This window comes from Acromyrmex echinatior, chromosome 1 (genome assembly GCF_024713525.1).
Source record: "Acromyrmex echinatior isolate Ae372 chromosome 1, ASM2471352v2, whole genome shotgun sequence".
NCBI lineage: Eukaryota > Metazoa > Arthropoda > Insecta > Hymenoptera > Formicidae > Acromyrmex > Acromyrmex echinatior.
The window spans coordinates 662,230-681,708 of record NC_141852.1 but is presented as its reverse complement, the minus strand read 5'-3'; the positions used below and the strand labels follow the sequence as shown (position 1 = coordinate 681,708).

Sequence of the window (19,479 nt, the reverse complement as noted above, 5' to 3'; positions counted from 1 at the left end):
TTACATAGATTTGAAATGCATAGTGTTGCCTTGTATTATGCAAAATTTGCCAGAATTCGAGTTAAATAAATTCGATTTAGATATTCCAAGCAACATTAGACTGGCGGATCCTGAATTTCAAATCTTTAAAAAATAGATGTATTAATAAGTGCCGAAAAGTTCTAGAATCTCATTTGTGTAGGATAGATAAAGCTCGGAAAAAACAAGCTAACTTTGCAGAAATCCATGCTTGGATAGATAATCGCGGAGGTTGTCGGACAATGAGGTCGCGAAGCTTCAAAGAGTACTTGTAATTTGAGTGTGGAAGAAAGATTATGCGATATGGTAAATAAATTCGATTGAAGATTGTTTAGATTCTAAAAGCAGAACGACAGAAGTCAAATACGTGGAGGAATTCTATGAAAATTACACTATGAAGTTACACTAGAAACGCTGATGGTCGGTTCGTAGTTAAGTTGCCTATATTAATCAAAGGATGTTGACTCAACTAGAAGATTTGGAGGATATTGCTATGAAAAGACTTTTGTCGTTAGAAAGAAAATTTGAAAAGGCACTAGAGCTCAAAATAGAATACGTCAAATTTATGAAAGAATACTTAGCCTTAGACTAGGGCATGAAACATTAATAAACCGACGCCTGACATAAAAAGGATATCCCTTCCTCATAGAGCAGTCATTCGAGAAGAGTCGGAGACTATTAAAACGCTAGTAGAATTTGACGCATCTAACAAAAATTCGGAAGGTTTGTCATTAAAAGACGTATTATACAAAAGTCCTATAATTCAATCTGATTTGTTTTCGATAGTTATAAGGTTTAGATTTTTTTAATTTGTGCTATGTGCAGACATTAAGAAAATGTATAGGTAAATTTTGATTCACGCTGATCTCCTACCTCTATAAACGATTCGTTGGCGCGAAAATCCGGACGCGCCCGTAGAAAGTTTTGAATTACTCACAATCACGTATGGCACCTCCTTCGTTCTTGGCAGTTAAATGCTTACAGCAATTAGCTAAACTAGAGAAAGAAAAATTTCCTATAGCTTCAGAAATTGTTCTTAGAGATTTTTGTATGGACGACCTTTTAATCGGATCTAATACATTGCAAGGGATTATAGATATGAGAAAGCATATTAGTGAGTTGTTATCTCTAGGCGACTTTGAGTTACACAAATGGAAGAATAATAATGGAATGAGAAGATGGCGTTAGTGATCAAGATGATTTATTAAATTTTAGTAAAGATCAAGAGTCGAAATTATTCGGAATCTTGTGGAATTCTAATGAAGATATATTGTATTATAAGAGTCCTATTACAAAGTAAAGTATCTAAGAGAGCAATGTTAACCAAAGTGTCGAGATTATTTGATCCTTTAGGTTTGGTTGATCCCGTTATAATCGCGGCTAAAATTTTGATTCAATCCTTGTGGACCTGCAATATTGAATGGGATGAGGACGAACCTATGCACATTTAAAGCTTGATGTAAGATAAAATCTCAGTTATATTTATTAGCGTCTATAAAGATCCCGTTGATAATATTAAGAGTCAATGATTCAATAATTCAATTACACGGTTTTTGCGATGCTAGCGAGCAAGCTTACGAGGCCTGCATATTTGTAAGAGAGAATGATAGAGCCTCGATAGCTTTGCTTTGTGCCAAGTCTCGAGTAGCACCCTTGAAAACATTCTCTGCCACGGTTGGAACTATGTGGAGCTGTGCTTTTCAAAACTTACGAACAAAGTGATAACCTGTTTAAACGTGAGTATATAAGTGTTATTACTGGACTAATTTACAAATTGTTTTGACGTGGCTGAGTTCTGCAGCAAAGAGAAAAACATTTGTGGAGAATCGTATTAGTGAGATACAAAGAAATTCTTCACTTTCCGAATGGCATCATAGATCTAAAGAAAACTCTGCGGATTTGATTTCCCGCGGATTTGATTACTCTCGAACAATTAAAAAACTCAAGTTGGAAAGGACTTTCATGGTTAAATTTAAGTGCTAAAGAGGAAGATCTCTATTCGAAAACATTCCAGAAAAGCGAAGTGAAGTGCAATTCAGTATAATTTCAGTACAAAAATCTGTTATACTATATACTAGATACTTTTCCTTAAAAAAGTTACTTCGTTGCGTACATATTGTGTTTTAATCATAATGTTAGAAATATTGTTGTAAATCATAGAACGGGCTGTATAACGATTTTAGAAATAACTAATTCGCATTTGGTTATAATAAAATTGATTCAATTCAAAATGTTTGAAAATGAAATGCGATTGTTAAGAAACAAGGAAAGGATTCCTAAAAACTCTAGATTACTTAGTTTAAATCCGTATTTAGATGATCACGACGTTCTAAGAGTAGGAAGAAGATTGGAAAATGTTAAGATGTCGGCTGAAATCAAACATTCCATTATACTGCCAAGCGCTCATTATGTCACGAAGCTAATAATAAAGAACAAATATGAGAAATTGTTCCATACTGGCACTCAAGCTACTTTGTCAGCTATACAAGAGTTTTGGCTTTTAGCTACAAGAAGAGAGGTAAAAAATATTACAAGGACTGCGTACGTTGTATCAAGTCGTCACCTACCTCTTGTCAGCAATTCATGGGTCAATTACCGGCTGCTCGAGTCACTTCAGTTAGACCATTGTTACAACACTGGAGTTGACTACTGCGAACCTTTTTTTGTTCGAGATAGAGTTCGCAGGAATAATAAGCAATACAAAGCTTACGTTTCTGTTTTCACGTGCATAGTAATCAAAGGAGATGTTGTGCACTTAGTGTTAGTAGAAGATTTCCGCAGCTTTTATCGGAGCTTTGAAGCGGTTTGTTTCTCGAAAAGGAAAGGTGATCAACATGTATTCCAACAACAGAAGAAATTTCCAAGGAGCTAATAATGAACTGCGGCGCTTATTTCAGAACGCGAACTTTCAAACTCTCAAAATGCTATCACTGAAGAACGAATGACCTGGCATTTTATACCATCTAGAGTACCACATTTTGGATTGTGGGAGGCTGTTGTTCGGTCCATGAAACAGCATCTAAAAAGAACCATTGGAAACGCATCGCTTACTGTAGGAGAAATGAGCACGGTTTTGGCGCAGATTGAGGCGATCTTAAATTCTAGACCCTTAATCCCTTTCAGATGCTATGGATCTGAGCGTATTGACTCCGGCACATTTCCTAATCGGGGATTCTTTGAAGCCTATTCGAAAGCAAATCTTCAAGACGTAGCACCAAATAGACTTACTCGATGGCAACATGTGGAGCGATTGAAACAGCACTTCAAAGTGAAGTATTTGTCTAAGTATTGGTCTAAGTATTGGTCTAAGAAGTATTTGATCCTTTGTCAAGAAAGAGCGAAATGGAAACTTCTGTTAAGCTAAAGGTTGGGCAGTTGATAATGCTAAAGGAGGACGAAACGATATCCCTCAAATAGATTTTGGCGAGAGTCGTTGAAGTTCATCCGGGAATGGATGAAAATAAGAACTGTAACAGTAAAGGTACTTATAAGCTATTGTAAAAATTTGTCCTTTATCTATAGAGGAGGGATAGGTTGTGTGCGATTGATGAGGTTTACGAATTCAGCATATTGCACTCGTCGCGTTAGATTTAAATTTGTTCAATTGAAAATATCAATATTTATCAAGATAGGCGACATGTTTAGGAAGGTTATTTTATTAGTTGAGTATATTCGAGTTGCCGCAGAGGATAATGTACTGACGCGATTAAGTAAGTTGGCCATAACGCGGCGCTGTGTGAGCAGGCGATTTTTCTGAATTGCTCTATATTTTTTCTTCTCTCAAAATAAAAAAAACGAGCTAATTCGCTGCAATACTCGATCTCAACACATTCGTATTCCTTACAATAAAGTTTAATTGAAACCAATAAGATTGGTTGCGTTTACTCGTGAATTACTAAAGGTGTCTAACGATACTTTAACAAAAATGATAAATAAATATCTCTTGAATAGTGCAGTTAGAGAAAAATGTTTCAATTATAAGTGGAATGATTTCGAGGGAGGTGTATTTTGATCACGTTTTTCTTCTAGGGAAAGGTGCCCAAAAGATATACTTTCCTGCATTTTTTTTTAATGGAATCATTTCTTCTTCTTATGTTAGGCCTTTGGCCTGTTACATCTCTCATATGCTTATAATGCACATGCTGATTATTCAATTGCCACATGCATGTGGGACCTACAGTTTTAATGCCGATTCCGAATGGCAGATTTTTTTAGATATTTCTGTGGACAAGAATACGAGCGGAAATATTTGAGTTCCTACTGGAATCAAACCCAGGATCTCTGACAGGCCAGTACACTATCTGTCATGTCACACTCGCGCTCACTGCCACGCTCACACTCTTACTACGCTCGCGCTCAATCATGTCATTTCTACATAATATAATTCTTCAAATTATGTTTAAAATTAAAAACAATGTAATAGATTCCAACGAATAAAATTCAAATAATTAAATTGTAAAAAGGCAAAGGAACCACGCTTGTTGTTCATGCTATACAATATTTATGTTTATTGTAGACTAACAATTGTGCATACATACATACAGACGTTTCAATCTTTCTATATCAAATCCTCTTCAATGTAATAAAATCGCTACTATTTTTATGTTTCAAAATCTTCGTAAAATCATCGAGATTCCTATACTTCGAACGTCATTTTCTAATTATTCTGTATCTAAAAATATTAAGGCAGAGATATTCAAAATAACAGTTTATGCTTTATTCTGGTACATATTGACATTAAATGTCTCATAAATTATTAATTTTTTGATAATTAAATATTAATACTTTTATGAACAGAGTAATGAGATGAATTAATTGATGTAAAGGAAACACATAGTTATTTTAAAAGAAATATGTAAGCAAAATGAATAATTTTTTAAATAAGCAACTATGTTTTCTTTACACCAACTAATTCATGTCATTATTCTATTCATAAAAGTTATTAAAGTAAAAAATTGTAAAAAAATTAACAGTTTACATGATATTTAATACTTCATATCAATATGTGCCACAATAAAGTATAAAATATCTAATAAACTATTGGTTTTTTACATCTCTACCTTAATATTTTTATGTGCAATATAATTAGAGGAATCATATTATGTAACAAAAAAATCATGATTCCATTCAAAAAAAGTGAAAATAATTTTCATATCTTTCTAAGTCACTGGAAAAAAATTTAACCAAAATATGTCCATCTCGAAACCATTCCATTTTTATCTGAAACATTTTCTGTAAAATGCACATTCAAAAAATATTGAAAATATCATCATTAAAAATGAAACAATCTATATACAGAATTAGCATTAAGTAGTCTAGAAATTTTAAAGAATGATTCCTCACATAAATTCAAAAAGAAAATTTTATATGACCATATATGTGAAACTTTATATGTTTAAAATTTTATTAAAATAACCTGAGTAGTTTCGAAATTAAAGAAAAAAAAAAACAAAACTTTTTCTTCTAATTTCATATATCTTTGAAACTAAGTTATTTCGGACATAATCATAGAAAGTTTTCATCTTAAATTTGTGTGAGGAATCCTTAAAATCTTTTAGAATACTTAAGCCCGATTGCATCAACGTTACTTCAAGCATGGCTTAAAACTCCCTTCCTTTCTGTCTTTCTATCGGCTTTTAAAAAAGAAAGATTTATAAACTTCACTTAAAGTTTAAGTAACATTGGATCATGCAATCAGACCTTAAGCCTACTCATAATCCTCTTATTTTAAAACTGTTTTAAGTAATGTCTTAAGATGCAGCCCTCTGATTGGCTTATGACATCTTAAGACTATTATTTGAGACAGTCTTAGGGCTATAACAGAAAAGCTAAGTTATAATCTTAAAGACAGTGTCTTATGACTTAAGTCTTAAGTCTTTAGTAACCCCAGATCTACAATAGAGTTTTAAACCTTAAGCTACAAAAAACGAATCATAGTCGATTATTCTTCTCAAATTCGACTGTAATTGGTCAATTTCTTACGACTTAAGGCTTAAAACACCTTAACTTAAAACATCTATTGTAGATCCAGATTAATGCACAAGAATTGTCTTTATGACTTATGTCTTAAAGGCACTTCGTATTTATTCACCTTTAAGACATAAGTCATAATACATTGTCTTAAGATTATAAGTCAATTTGCTAAGGCTCTTAAATATAAGAATCGACTATGATTACCAGCTTTAAACTGGTATTCATAGAGCTTATATTTAAGACTATCTTAAGTACAATCTTAAAAAGTCAAATCAATCAGAGCACCATATAGTGTCTTAAAACATTACTTAAGACAGTCTTGAAATAAGAATAGACTATAAATACTGCCCTATAAATAACACTCTTCTATAACGTATCCATCTTATATAAATATATAAAATATTAGTAAATTTTTATTTTTGTAACATAATATTCATATAATAATGCTCATAGTAGTATAAAATCAAATATGTTACATCAAGTCATAGAAATAAAATACAAGTAAAATTACAAATAAAATTACCTAATACTTTTTCAATCCAATTAATTTAGAACATATAATAAACATATAACCTTTCCCATGTATATGTGTGAGCGTGTGCTTTTGAGAGTATTCATTTCTTACCTACTTTTTCTCTTTTTTTTCTCATTAATGATATTTCCATTAAAAAAGATATATTATCTTTTAGATACACACAAATTTAAAATTATTAAACTGCAGACCAATCTTCAGAAGAAAAACAAATATTTTTGTTAGTAATACTATGTATTATTATGTATATGCTGAGAATGTTAAATGTGCAAATATATAAATAAAAAGATTATGAAATTTACATAAATTATACACTTAAAATAGAACAGTGATCTTTCTTAACAATAATAAATGTATTTTTTAAATACTCATTATAATTACTCGAATATAGCTACAAAAAATAATTACATTGAAATCATTAAACTTTATAATTATATACAAAAATCAAAGAAGTATATATTCACACAGATATTCAGAATTTAGAAGATATTAACGACAAAATGACGGATTTCATGTTTGTAATTGTAGATTTCAACGGCGTCTTTTACCTTAGATTTTGTTACGACGTGGGTGGCCATTTTTACTACGGCAAAATTTCCTTTACCAATAGTTTTTTCCAGCTCGTAATAACCGACACGGATAAGTTTGTTGACAGAAAATTCCTGGGAAACCTCATTGTGCGACATCGGCGCGGATGCCATTTTTTGATCACTTCTCTCACTCGATCTTGACTCGTTGCCAGTTGCAATACTAGTTAGTACGAAGTTACATCGACAGAGGAATTATGATCGGCTTTTAATACCGCCATCTAGGGCTAGTCTCACCAATTCCGATCACTAACATGATCGACCGACTTGACTAGTTTACATCGTGCTCTTGATACGAGTAGGATACCTGCGCGCAATAGAACAAATATTAAGGCTACGTTCCAAAACTTCCTCTCCGAGGAAGATTTTACTCTAGATATTATATTGTAGTAGGTGCGTTCGGCATTGCATATCGGAGGTGTCCGTTTGCTCTTTTACCTCGAAAATCAGCAACTTGCATCTTTCTGCTACATGTCATCTTGAGATCGATTGTGTATCTCGAAATGAAATGAAAATTTCAAAAGTGAGCAAATTTATTAGAATATTTATAATTTAATTGGTCAATAACTAGAATTTGCTTGCTTTTGTACAATAATTTTCACTTTATTTCAAGATACACAATCGATACCCTCTTACAATATTTGCGTTCGTTATTAACATTTCTAGAGCCAATCGAACTGCTCGATCCATTTCGGATTTCAAGATCTTCGAGCTCGCAGAGCTAATGTAGATTTTCGCTAAATTAAATTCATACCCCCACTATATTTATGGGTGCGTTCCGTTTTACGCATCGAACGCATGGTTCACATCACGAATGCGCAATGCATGTATTCCATTCCATTTCTTTAATGTGCAAAATGCATGCCGTGAAACGGAACATATGCAATGCAATCACTGCAATCTATGCGAAATAACGAAGACTGCTATTAACATTAACGCGTGTGTAAACATTTCGTTAGTAATAATGAATTATGACGATAATAGTAGTAGCGATAATAGTAGTAGTGAAGAATCTGATGAATATTCCGACAATATAAGTGATGAAGAACAAGATGAATACATTTTACATTCCAAATTAGAAATTTTATATGCAGTATTAATGGTAGGTCAAACACGCGGAGAAGTAGTTTATTCAGAAAAAATATCCGATTATATTGAGCGTGTTATTCCTGGATATTCCCAACATGCATTTAAAGAACATTTTCGGTGGTATATACTTATTTATTTTTATTTGATATTCAGTTTTGAAAATATTTCCTATGAATTGTATTCATTTTAAGAATTAAAAAATTATTGCATGTTTGTTTAATGGATTTATAGAATGTTTCCTGAAACGTTTGAGGAAGTGCTATGAATAATCAGTCCAGAAATTAAGGATCATCAATATTGAAAAAATTATTTCTATAAAGAAATAACTCCTTATTGCCATATGATTTATGGCTACATCTGATTCTTATAGGTATATATGTATACATATATAAATAAATTAATAACTAGTTTTAAAAAAATATAAATCGCATTTATATATTAATATTAATTTTAAAATTACTAAATTATTCATATTTAATTCAGATCTGTTTCCACTAAATTCGGAATCGGAAAAGGAACGACGTTTAGATCACTGCAGCGTGTAACATATGCATTACATTGTGTTGCTCCACGACTTATTCAATAGCCAAAAGATTGTTAAATTGCCACAAAAATAATGGAACAATTTTGAAAAGTAATTTTTGGAATGTCATCGGTGCTATTGACGGCACTCATGTTAAAATTTAGGCTCCAAAAATAGATCCCGCTTCATAAACAGAAAAGGATTTCACTCCATTAATGTACAATTTATATGCGATTTACGTGGACATTTTAAGCATTGTTTTGCCGGACATGGGATCTGTACACGATGCTCGTGTTTTTCGTAATTCTCCGGTAGCAGATTTTCTTACAAGACCTGAAATATATTTTCCTGAAAATTCTCATCTAATCGGGGATGCTGCATATGGTATTCATTTAAACTTAATGGTACCATATAGAAATAATGGATACTTAACGAACACAGAACAATTTATTGCCTATCATTTACTAGAATAGCATTCAATATTGAGCGAGCTACAGCTCAATTAAAGATACGGATTTAATTTCGGATTCTCTTAGATTGCTTACCGTTAACTGATGTTAAGGAAATTCCGAAATTTATTTTGGACTGCTGTGTGTTACACAATGTTTGTATTTTAAAAAATGATTTATTTGATGTAGATGTATATCGCGATAACGATGAAGTGATAGATCCAATATTATGTATGAAGTGATAGATCCATGATAATTTGATTGATGTAGGTAACGATAAAAGAATTGAAATAACAAATGCCTTACCAATAAGATACAATACGAAAATAAATTATACATATATCAGAAATGTATATTAATAAAAATAAAATTTGTAGGTACTACTAATAACAAAAACTAGTTTTTAAATTTTCTTTATCACTCCATGATATAAAATGATTTTTACGACTTTAGATATAAAATGATATATATTTGGTGTAAAACAAATTAACTTTATTAGTATCAAAAGTATTATAGTATCTTATTAAACTGAATCTAAAGTACATTCATGAACAAAATCGTTTTACTTTATAAAATATATATTATCAATATATATTAACATAAAATTTAACATTTTAGTATTTAAAATTATTAGGTGTTGGAATTAATTCGTAGCGTTTTTTAATGAAAGAATGTTATTTATTTCACATGAGCATTAAAAAATACATTAATGAAAGTACTTCCCATCACTTGTAAAACGCTACGAATTAATTCCAACACCTAATAGTATTTAAAAATAACTTAAATTAAATAGCTTTTGGAAATATAGAAAATACTTCAAGTTTAATTTTACTTTGAAAGTCTTAAGTTCAACATCAAAATTTTTCGGCTAGATGTAGTTTTATTACATAGATATCATTATTTATCAAGAACGAATAAAATAATAATCAGTCTTTTAATAAGTCTTTTTTTTTTAAGAAAGTAAAAAATAAAATAAAATTGCAGAATTTAAGATTCGCAATTATTTGGATTTAGCAACTAATTCTCTCAAGATACTAAAGATTTTTGTACTATTCTTTTTTTGTGCATTTGTTCACGTTCCTCTTTACGTTTTGTATATCGCTTTGCTTTTAATTTCTCATGTTCCTTTCTTTCAGTTTCTCTTTTCATTCTTATTTCATTCCTTTTTTCTTTTATATCTTTGATAAAAGATTTAAGAATAATTTCTACTTTACGTTTTTTAATTGGATCTGTAATAAAAATTAATTAATGTTTAAATGAAATCAGATATATATTAATAGTTATTTAAAAATTAAATTATTTTTTAAAACAAAGAAAAAAAAGGATTACAAGCAAAAAATTATTATATAAAATAAAACATGATAATATAGAATGTAAAAAAATAATAAAAGAAACAGAAATGTTTTAAGTTAAAAATTTAATATAGAAAGCTAGCAGACGTTTCGATCGCGATCGGATTATTTTCAATGTAAAAAACATACATAATAGTTACAGTCGGAAAAAAACATAATAACAAAACATAATAAATTATCTATTTCGCTCAGATAACATAAAAACGAATATCATAATGTACAGGGTTGGCCATATTCGACGGAAATCTGGCAAACACTGTAACTTTTGACAGAGATGTTAGATCGAGTAACGACGTTTCCCATGATTGAAAAAAAAACATCTTTCCGTCGAATATGGCCAACCCTGTACATAGTTATAATGTATAACGGAAAAAGAACGTACGCATAATAAAAACTACTTACGGTTAGTCATTAAAATGCTTATAATGTCAATTTTAGTAAACAAATGAATGTCCTTTGAAAAGTGAACGGAGAACGCAAATATGAGTCTGATCCTGTAGAAAAATATAATATAAGAAATTATAGCGCAAGATTAGTAATATGACTGAATATAATTACAAGATTAATAATATGACTGAATATAAATATAACGGAATTATAGCGCTAGATAACAATAGAAAAAGAAGAAAGAAAAAAATCAGATAACCATTAAAGACTAGCATACAAAACAATGTAATATAAGAGATGACACATATCAAAATTAATAAACGTTAAGATTTCAAAAAGTATATCTATATATTAACTGAACTTCATAAAATAGTAACAGCTAAAAATAATATGCATATCTTTAATATAACATATCTTTAATATAACATATCTTTAATATAACATATCTTAAGTCAAAAAATAAAAAGAATTTCGGGTACAAATAGTACAATATAATAGTATAATAGTATAATAGTTAAAATTAGAAACAATGCGAAAAGAAATAAAACAAAATCTTGTCTCCTCGATGTTCTGAGACATAATGAAATTACAAAATTGACATTCAAAGAAGGAAGGAAAAAGATAGTAGGAAAGTGGTGGGAGGAGGAAAATAAGAGGGGATAGAAATGTAAATGGAAACATGGAAGAAATAATAAAGGTTAGAAGAAATTAAGGAGAGAGAGATTAAATAATAGGTATGATTCAGGCAAAGCTTCCGTGTCGTTTTGTTTATTTAACCCTTGTTTTTGTGTACCTTCTTTTATGTGTACCATTTCATATATCAATCTCTTATTATATGAAGATTCACTGTTTAATATCTTCACTTCATTCCATCTGAAATTATGATTGAGATTTATACGGTAATCAGAAATGACCGATGGAGAACTTGTTTTTTTTGTTGATATCTGAAATATGTTCACGTATCCTCGTACTCAATTTTTTTTTGGTTTGGCCAACATAGCTAGCCTCGCAATCATCACATGAGATCTTATAGATCACATTTTGATTAGTAAGCAATTCTAACTTGTTCTTTCCTCTGTTTATAAAACTTTTTAAGATGTTGATAACTAGTCGAGTATTCCCCTGTTATAGGCGAACGACAGAGGAATGCTCGACTGTAGTTGGTTAGTATTAATTATTAATTATTCCCTAGATTTCTATTGTGTTTTTTGGGGAAAACGGAATTCCGATCGGAATCCATTCCGACTTTATGATTAGTGTCCATTGATTGATCCATTCCGACTTTATGATTGGTGGTATTCCATGATAAGTGCCCTGGGTATTAATCATGAAACTTTTTTCCTAGGATGAAAAATGGAAAGTAAAAAATTTCTCCATTAACTTCAATAGTTAAAATTTTTACTTTTCACTTTCCATGCTAGAAATAAAATTTCATGATTAATACTCTGATTTATGATTTACTCTTTATGATTTGGTGTCATAGAACTTATACTGGCTGCAGAACAGCGCGATGTTTGTCGCATGCGACACGCTATATTCAATGAGTGTATAGCTTTAGAAATGAGAACATCGCTGTACACCCATTGGATATAGCGTATCGTACGTGACAAATATCACGCTAGGCATCTATTCTTAAAAATTATTGCATATAAAAAACAAGGGAAATATAGTATTAGGTCATCTAAAAAGTATCCGCGGTTTTTTGTCACTAGATGTGTGTTGATGGTCATATATCTAGTGACAAAGTACCGCGGATACTTTTTAGATGACCCAATAGTACTAATAGCGTCTCCCCCAACCCAGCCATATGTTAACACTGTCAATAGTTTGAGCGGTTGACGCTTGTACTAGTTAAAACTGTTCAAATTACAAACTTTCAGTCGCTGGATAACGAGCGACAAATCTGTCACTTCAATTGCTTATTTTAGCAACACATGAAAATGTGCCTTAATGGCCCGACATACCAGCGCGATATTTGTCGCGTACGACACGCGATATCTAATGAAAGTGTAGCTTTAGAATAAAAACATCGGTAGAGCTGTACACTTATTGGATATCGCGCGCGACGAACATCGCGCTGGCACAGTATAATCATACCTAGTAGCGACACTGAACGTCGACACCTTTGATGTAAGTGTTCTTAAACCACATAATTCACCGCCATATTGTGAAATGTACACAGTAGAGTTATGATAGGACAGGCTCTTAAGTTTGAATTTCTATTAAGTTTCTAATACGTCCGCCATATTCTTAATGCCTGTTTCCACCAATGTAGATTAACTTCAATCTCAGTTCAATTTACTCTTCGTCTTTCTACTTCTAAAGATTAGAAAAAGATGAAGAGTAAGTTGAACCAAGATTATAGTTAATCTACATTGGTGAAAATGAGCATAAATATACAAACCGATACACGCGCACTAAAAATTGCAGATCACAAAAAAGTTCACTGTCGCTATTATAATTATACTGTGGCGCTGGCGTGCCAGAGGCATGACAGAGGACAATAATATTCATCTATTCTTATTAAATCTATGTCCAATTCACGATTTGGAAGATCAGAAAATTTCTCCGATCAACTTTGGTGTCAACATTATTTCTTTGTTGAAGAAATTAGTTTTCTGTGTTATTAAGTGTCAAAATTTCTAATGAGGAAGTTAGATTGTCAAGAGTTATGGGGAGCCGACAGATTAGAAGCACAGTTAGAAGTTGCCCGTGATGGACTTCGTGGTCTCGATCGTAGCATTCGTAAAATTTTGGGCCGTGATCTTCCTGATGGCGAAAGTGGTCCATTACAGTCTAGGTTATATTTAATTAAAAAATCTTTAATTTTTATTTTCTAGGTTCATTCATATTAAATTATTAAATACTTTTAAAAACATTTTATAATAAAATTCTTGAAATATTTTAACAATTTATGAATTGCAGTATGTAACTGTTACTGTCATGAGCTTTCTTCTCTTTTATTATATCTTCTAATTATTTTTGTACTATTTGTATTACATTTGTATTTTTGTCTTACATTTGTATGTTATATCATCATATTTATATCATTTCTATCATATATAAGTATGTGTTAAATAATATTCATACATTCTTTATCAGTTATAGTTTCTTTCAACAAGTGACACGGTGTGACACAATAAATCATTACATCCTTGTTGTTTGCCAATGTTAAACAAAAATGACAAATGATTACTATGTCGCATTGTTGAAAGGCACACATAGTTTTCTTTCATGTAATTTAAGGTTTGTTTTTACATCCCCCTGTACGAGGATTGCACTAGTGGTCTGTTTCCTGTATTAACTGCACTAGAATTCTCTTTCTTGCTTTCAATAAGTATCAGATATATATATAATATCCTGCATAAATTTGGGAACACTATGTTTTTACAGGTAATGTTTAAATAATTATTTAATTGTGAAAAAAGACGAAATAAAAGTATATACATACATACATTATCTAATTATAAAGTACATATGTATGTACTTTTATTTTGTCTTTTTTCAATTAAATAATTATTTATCAAAATTTAATAACATGCTATTAAAATATGGAATTTTAATTAAAATGCGATTCATATAAAATCTAATTCTTCAAGGCCATTTTTTAATTTTTACGGAGTCTAAAATCAACTTGCAATTCTCAAATAGTTTACCACTTTTATAGAAACCATTAAATTACCTATAGTTTATTTAATTAAATGACCTATATATATACAACTATATATATATATATACAATGAACACAAATACGACATTGCTAAACAAGTGACAACATACACAATAGACCAAAGCGTGAAATTCAATCTTGAATGCTGTGAAATGATTGTCCAACATATTCTTGGCATGTACAAGCTTATAGATGTTATAGATAAATGTTTATCGTCATTTAGACATCTTACAAAGTATTTAAACCATATATCGATTCGCCACAGTATAATCATACCCAATAGCAGTGAACTTTTTTTTGATTTACAATTTTTAGTGCGCATGTATCGGTTTGTACACTTATGCCTATTTCCACCAATGTAGATTAACTTTATCTCGGTTCAACTTACTCTTCATCTTTTTCTAATCTTTAGAACTAGAAAAAGACGAAGAGTAAGTTGAACGGAGATTAATCTACAAAAAAACATATATCGATCGCTGTCATGTAATGGCTTTGCTGTAAAAGTAGAGTGTTCCCAAACTTATGGAAGGTACTGTACCTAATTAGTTCAGGCCTTTGCACTGAACTAGTATAAATAAATGTTCTGTTTTTCTGTTCTTGCACTAAAGTGCACTAGAACTCTCTTTTTCGCTTTCGACAAGTATCAAACATACACCTATTTCACTTTGAATTCCAAAAGTGTACACTGGTTCAGCCACAGAAAACAGATCTCAAAACTGATGAGTGTAAGTGTATAGGCAAGAAATAAAAAAATATTCTAGTACAAGATAAAAGTGTTTTATATTACGTTTGTTTTTTATTGCACTAGAATTGCACTAGAACTGAACTGAACTAGAACTGAGCAAGGACATAGTATAAATAGGCAATATAAAACGTATAATGCAGTCATGATGGACATGAATCATGTATTGTTAGAATTATTATATTATCTAATGAATAAGATGTAATTGCAATTTCACTATTTTCACAATCTTAATCAAAGATAATAATGGTAAAAAATATAGATGACATATATTATTACATTTAGACAATATTATTAATAATATATATATGTATTAGTTGTGTTTCGCTGAACAGTCATTTCTGGGTGTCCTGCATCGCTTGCACTGACTCTTAAGTCTAGTGCAGCCAGTGAACTTTTGCACCTAATTTTCCTATATTGCAATAAAGAACAACCATTGACAAATTTTGCAATAAAGAACACTTCAATATACATTTATTACATTAGTTCAGAAAATTCAGCAATAAAAAACAAACCTATTGTTTATATAGAAATATTAGATTCGTTTGATGAAGATAGAAAGTTATTAATGCGATTCCATTATTCTTAATAATGAAGACAATGGTTGTGTAAAATATTTTTATATGTAAGCTTAGTATCATTTATCTATTTTTAGATTATTTATAGACTGCATTATTTGTACAAAGTCTGTTTTATATGGCTGAACTTGTATACATTATAGTCTGAAAGCTAGTGACGACTTTCTATGACTGCATTCCACTTGACGCTCACAACGCTCATGGAATCATTTTATCCTTGTCGTTTATCAAATATCAAACAAGGATAAACGATGCTCGCGAGTGTTGTGAGCATAGACATAAGAATAGACCAAGCGTGAGGTTTGAAACGTCAAGACTAGATAGAAAATGGATGGACAATGGACACCGATGTAGCTTTCTCTTTCTGACTAAGAAAAAATGAGGAGGGGAAGTAAGGTGATGAATATCTTGCTCTCTGTCTAATATCTGCTCTCTGTGCTTTTTTATCTGATCTTCATACCAAAGTAGAGGACATGCTCGGTCTATTCTTATTATGTCTATGGTTGCAAGCGTTAGATGAAACGCAGCTTATATAATTTGGTACCAATATCCGCAAAATCGAGTTCAATATCTGCAATATCTGAAAAATTGAGTAGAAATATAAGAGAAGACTGTTAGATTGTCATTTTCATAAAATTATTGGCACATAATTTCTAAATTTTTACTAACTGAAATAACATTTATAAAACGTTTTTTTATTGATGATCGATTAAAAACCTCTTTCTTATAAATTTATTTTTCAAAAAAAGTTAGCCAGTATTAAATAATGTAAAAACACCTTATTTTTTAACCTTATGTTTGACCCGTAGCCGAGCAATTTACGTAACCACTTTGCGCAGCCAGATATTGTTACTACTCTTTAGTGTTCACATTACTGAACTCAAAGAAGTTTCAGGCGATATCAAATGACGTTTATGCATCGGGATTTTTAACAATTCTGATGGAATGCGTTTCGGTATCGCAGCCGATCCGGACAACCAGGCATTAATTTTTCTCTTCTCCACTATCTAGACTTAGACTAACAGCACAACAATTTTCAGCCGGTATCAAATTACGGTAGGGAAAAGCTTCACTAGTTTCCGGACTATTAACGCTTACATTAGGCCTGTTATTTTTAGCTGAACTTTTTGCATGGTTTATCTTTTCTCTTTCTCTTCAATGTGAAAAGAAAAGGAAGAAAGATGAATCATGCAAAAACTTTAGCTAAAAAGAACAGACTTAGTATTGCCACCAACAAGATACTGTTAAAAACTGCCGGTCTTACTGAAGTTTGCGTAAAAATTTAAATGACTAGGAACCAGTTGTTCCATCTTTTGGTAAATTTTACCTATGAGGTAAATCTGATAATCCACGCATGTGATTGGGTAATCTTGCTACTTACCTAACAGGTAAAATTTACCAAAAGATGGAATAACCAGCCCTAAAAATAAGAAACGTAATAATATGACTAAAAATAAGACAAAAATAAGTAGTATTAATTTTATGATTTATTAGTTTTGTAGATATGTATATATATTTAAAATCAAATAACACGATTTTTATTTAAAAACTAATTTTAATGTTGTTGTTCAAATTTGATTATCAATAGAGATGATAACTGTAGAAAAAAAAAATTGTAATTTTGCAGCAATGTATTGTATAGATATTATAGTATTACAAGCATATATACTTATTTATAGAGCACTTATATAAAAAATCGTGAATTTAACAATGTATTATTCAAATATTTATGTCAATAATTGCACATTTATATCAATTGTCGATAATGTCATTGTTTTTCAATTATCCCCAAACTCCGGAACTCTATTGATAGTCACGAACTTTACCCACGGCCGGCTGTTTTTATCAACTTAGAGACACTCGGTGCGTATTCCTCGAACACAGCTTTAAAGCTGTGTTCAGGGAATACGCACTGAGTGCCTCTAAGTTGATAAAAATCAGTTTTAAACTATTTAAAACATGTTTAATCGATATTTTTAACATGTTTAAACATGTTATTTTATAATACTGTTTCACAAGCATGAAGCACTAAAAACATCTTTGAAAGACAAAAAAACAATGTTTTATTCTTAAAAAAAAAACATCTCTTATCTACTCTGCTCCAAGTATCATTCCTTATTGTTCATCGAATATTAAATAAGGATAAATTGATACCTGGAGACATTCGGCGTATATTCTTGGACGTAACCTAATAATATCTTGCCAATGATATCGCTGACGTCATTTTGAGAACAGTTAAGAAAAGCTGGAAACAATGAAAAGTACAAGCGTTAGGAACAGGGAATAAGAGATTTCAATCTAAAGCGTCTATTCTAGTATACAGGGTGCGTCACCAAAACCCGAACAAATTTCAATTTAAATTTTCCGCTATAGTGTATCTCCGCCAGAGGTTGTTGACGTCCGAGAAAGCCTAATGCTTCTAGTAAACAGTCATATTCTCAAAATGGCCGCGATGTTGAAACTAAGTGCGGAGTATAATCGAAGAACCGCGATCATCGAAGGCCTTCGCGCTGAGTGCCCAGCAACGAAAATAATTCGGTTCTTTGGATACCCGATCAACCATTTATGATATTGTGGTAAAATATAGAACAGTCCAACAAAGGCCAGCGAGGAAGAGTCACTCGAAGGAACGCACTGCGAGAAGCACTCCGCAGTCGTTGAAAGAACTCAAGTGTTGATTTCGGATGACCTAGACAATCGTTGCGCGTTCTGATGGATGTAATGAAGCCGTGGATGGAAACTGTGGCGTCCGGAAAGCCATATGTTTTTTAGCAGGACGGTGTACTGGCTCATACGAGTCATTTGATTCAAAATTGGCCCTCAGACAACGTCGATATGTTTTGGTCCAAGGAATTCTAGTCTCTCAACAGCCCAGATTTAAATTCCTTGAACTACTACGTATGGAGCGTAGTTGAAAGAATCACAAACAAATCTCAGCATCCTAATGTGACATCATTAAGGATCGCTATTGAGGCAGCATTCGTCGGCATAGACGCTACATTATAGCGTGCGTGCGAACGCTTCAGACCGAGAATAGAGACCGTCATTCAAGCTAATGGAGGATCTCAAATAATTGTGTTCTACAGGATCCCTCAAGTGCCATGTAAAAGGATTTTTTGTAATATTTAATTTTTCATTAAAAACATTTTGTTGAAAAAAGAAATTGTTCAATTTGTCAGATTTTGGTGACGCCCTGTATATGATTTTTAATAGATTGAAAATTGTTATTTCCTGCTCCTATTGCCTGTGCTTTTCATTGTGTTTCTGGTTTAAACGGTTCAGTGTATACTTCTTGAACTAGTGCAATCAGTGAAGAACACATACAGAAAACAAAACAAACCTTTAGTTTGATTTATTCTTTTCTAGAATACCTCAAAAACGATTATTGCAAGAAGATCGTCGAAGAGCTATAACAGAGTTCATGAATAATGAATTAGCAGGAGGCAAACGACGTTGGCAAGGTTCTAATGCAGAACCAAAAACAGTTTTTAGTCGATTAAGTGCACGTGTTCCATCTACTGCAGATGATAGTGCTGATGAAGATGATAATATTACCAAGGTAATTTATTTACGCATGAG

At 31.5% G+C, this 19,479-nt stretch overlaps 2 protein-coding genes and 1 long non-coding RNA gene across 15 annotated transcripts in view; 1 reads left to right on the top strand and 2 right to left on the bottom strand.

Moving 5' to 3' along the window:
* LOC105149228 (serine/threonine-protein kinase SIK3) overlaps positions 1–7,307 on the bottom strand; it is a 230,805-nt gene extending 223,498 nt beyond the window's left edge. For 2 of the 6 annotated variants that reach the window (XR_015546730.1, XM_087411407.1), the window contains exon 1: positions 7,072–7,307. Coding sequence is in view for 4 of the 6 variants with exons in the window: in XM_087411407.1 (XP_087267533.1) it covers positions 7,072–7,224 (153 nt within the window). In the remaining 2 variants the exon portion in view is untranslated. The remainder of the gene's footprint in view (positions 1–7,071) is intronic. The other 4 variants (XM_087411385.1, XM_087411391.1, XM_087411418.1 and 1 more) reach the window with 4 other exon arrangements.
* A 2,676-nt stretch (positions 7,308–9,983) lies between these two features.
* On the bottom strand, positions 9,984–12,427 carry LOC105149346 (uncharacterized). 2 transcript variants are annotated; one of them, XR_015546779.1, is made up of 4 exons: positions 12,372–12,386; positions 11,704–12,224; positions 10,926–11,017; positions 9,984–10,400 (listed from the first exon to the last, which is right to left on the bottom strand). It is a non-coding gene; the product is annotated as an uncharacterized LOC105149346 (long non-coding RNA). The 2 variants fall into 2 exon arrangements; XR_846578.2 differs by having other exon boundaries at positions 11,704–12,427.
* Positions 12,428–13,417: 990 nt separating this feature from the next.
* Pnn (desmosome associated protein-like protein pinnin) overlaps positions 13,418–19,479 on the top strand; it is a 34,709-nt gene continuing 28,647 nt past the window's right edge. For 4 of the 7 annotated variants that reach the window (XR_015546737.1, XM_087411446.1, XM_087411452.1 and 1 more), the window contains exons 1-2: positions 13,419–13,710; positions 19,267–19,459. Coding sequence is in view for 6 of the 7 variants with exons in the window: in XM_087411446.1 (XP_087267572.1) it covers positions 13,556–13,710; positions 19,267–19,459 (348 nt within the window). In the remaining variant the exon portion in view is untranslated. Of the gene's footprint in view, positions 13,711–14,012; positions 14,157–18,112; positions 19,004–19,266; positions 19,460–19,479 lie in introns of those variants that run through there. The other 3 variants (XM_087411453.1, XM_087411431.1, XM_011061689.2) reach the window with 3 other exon arrangements.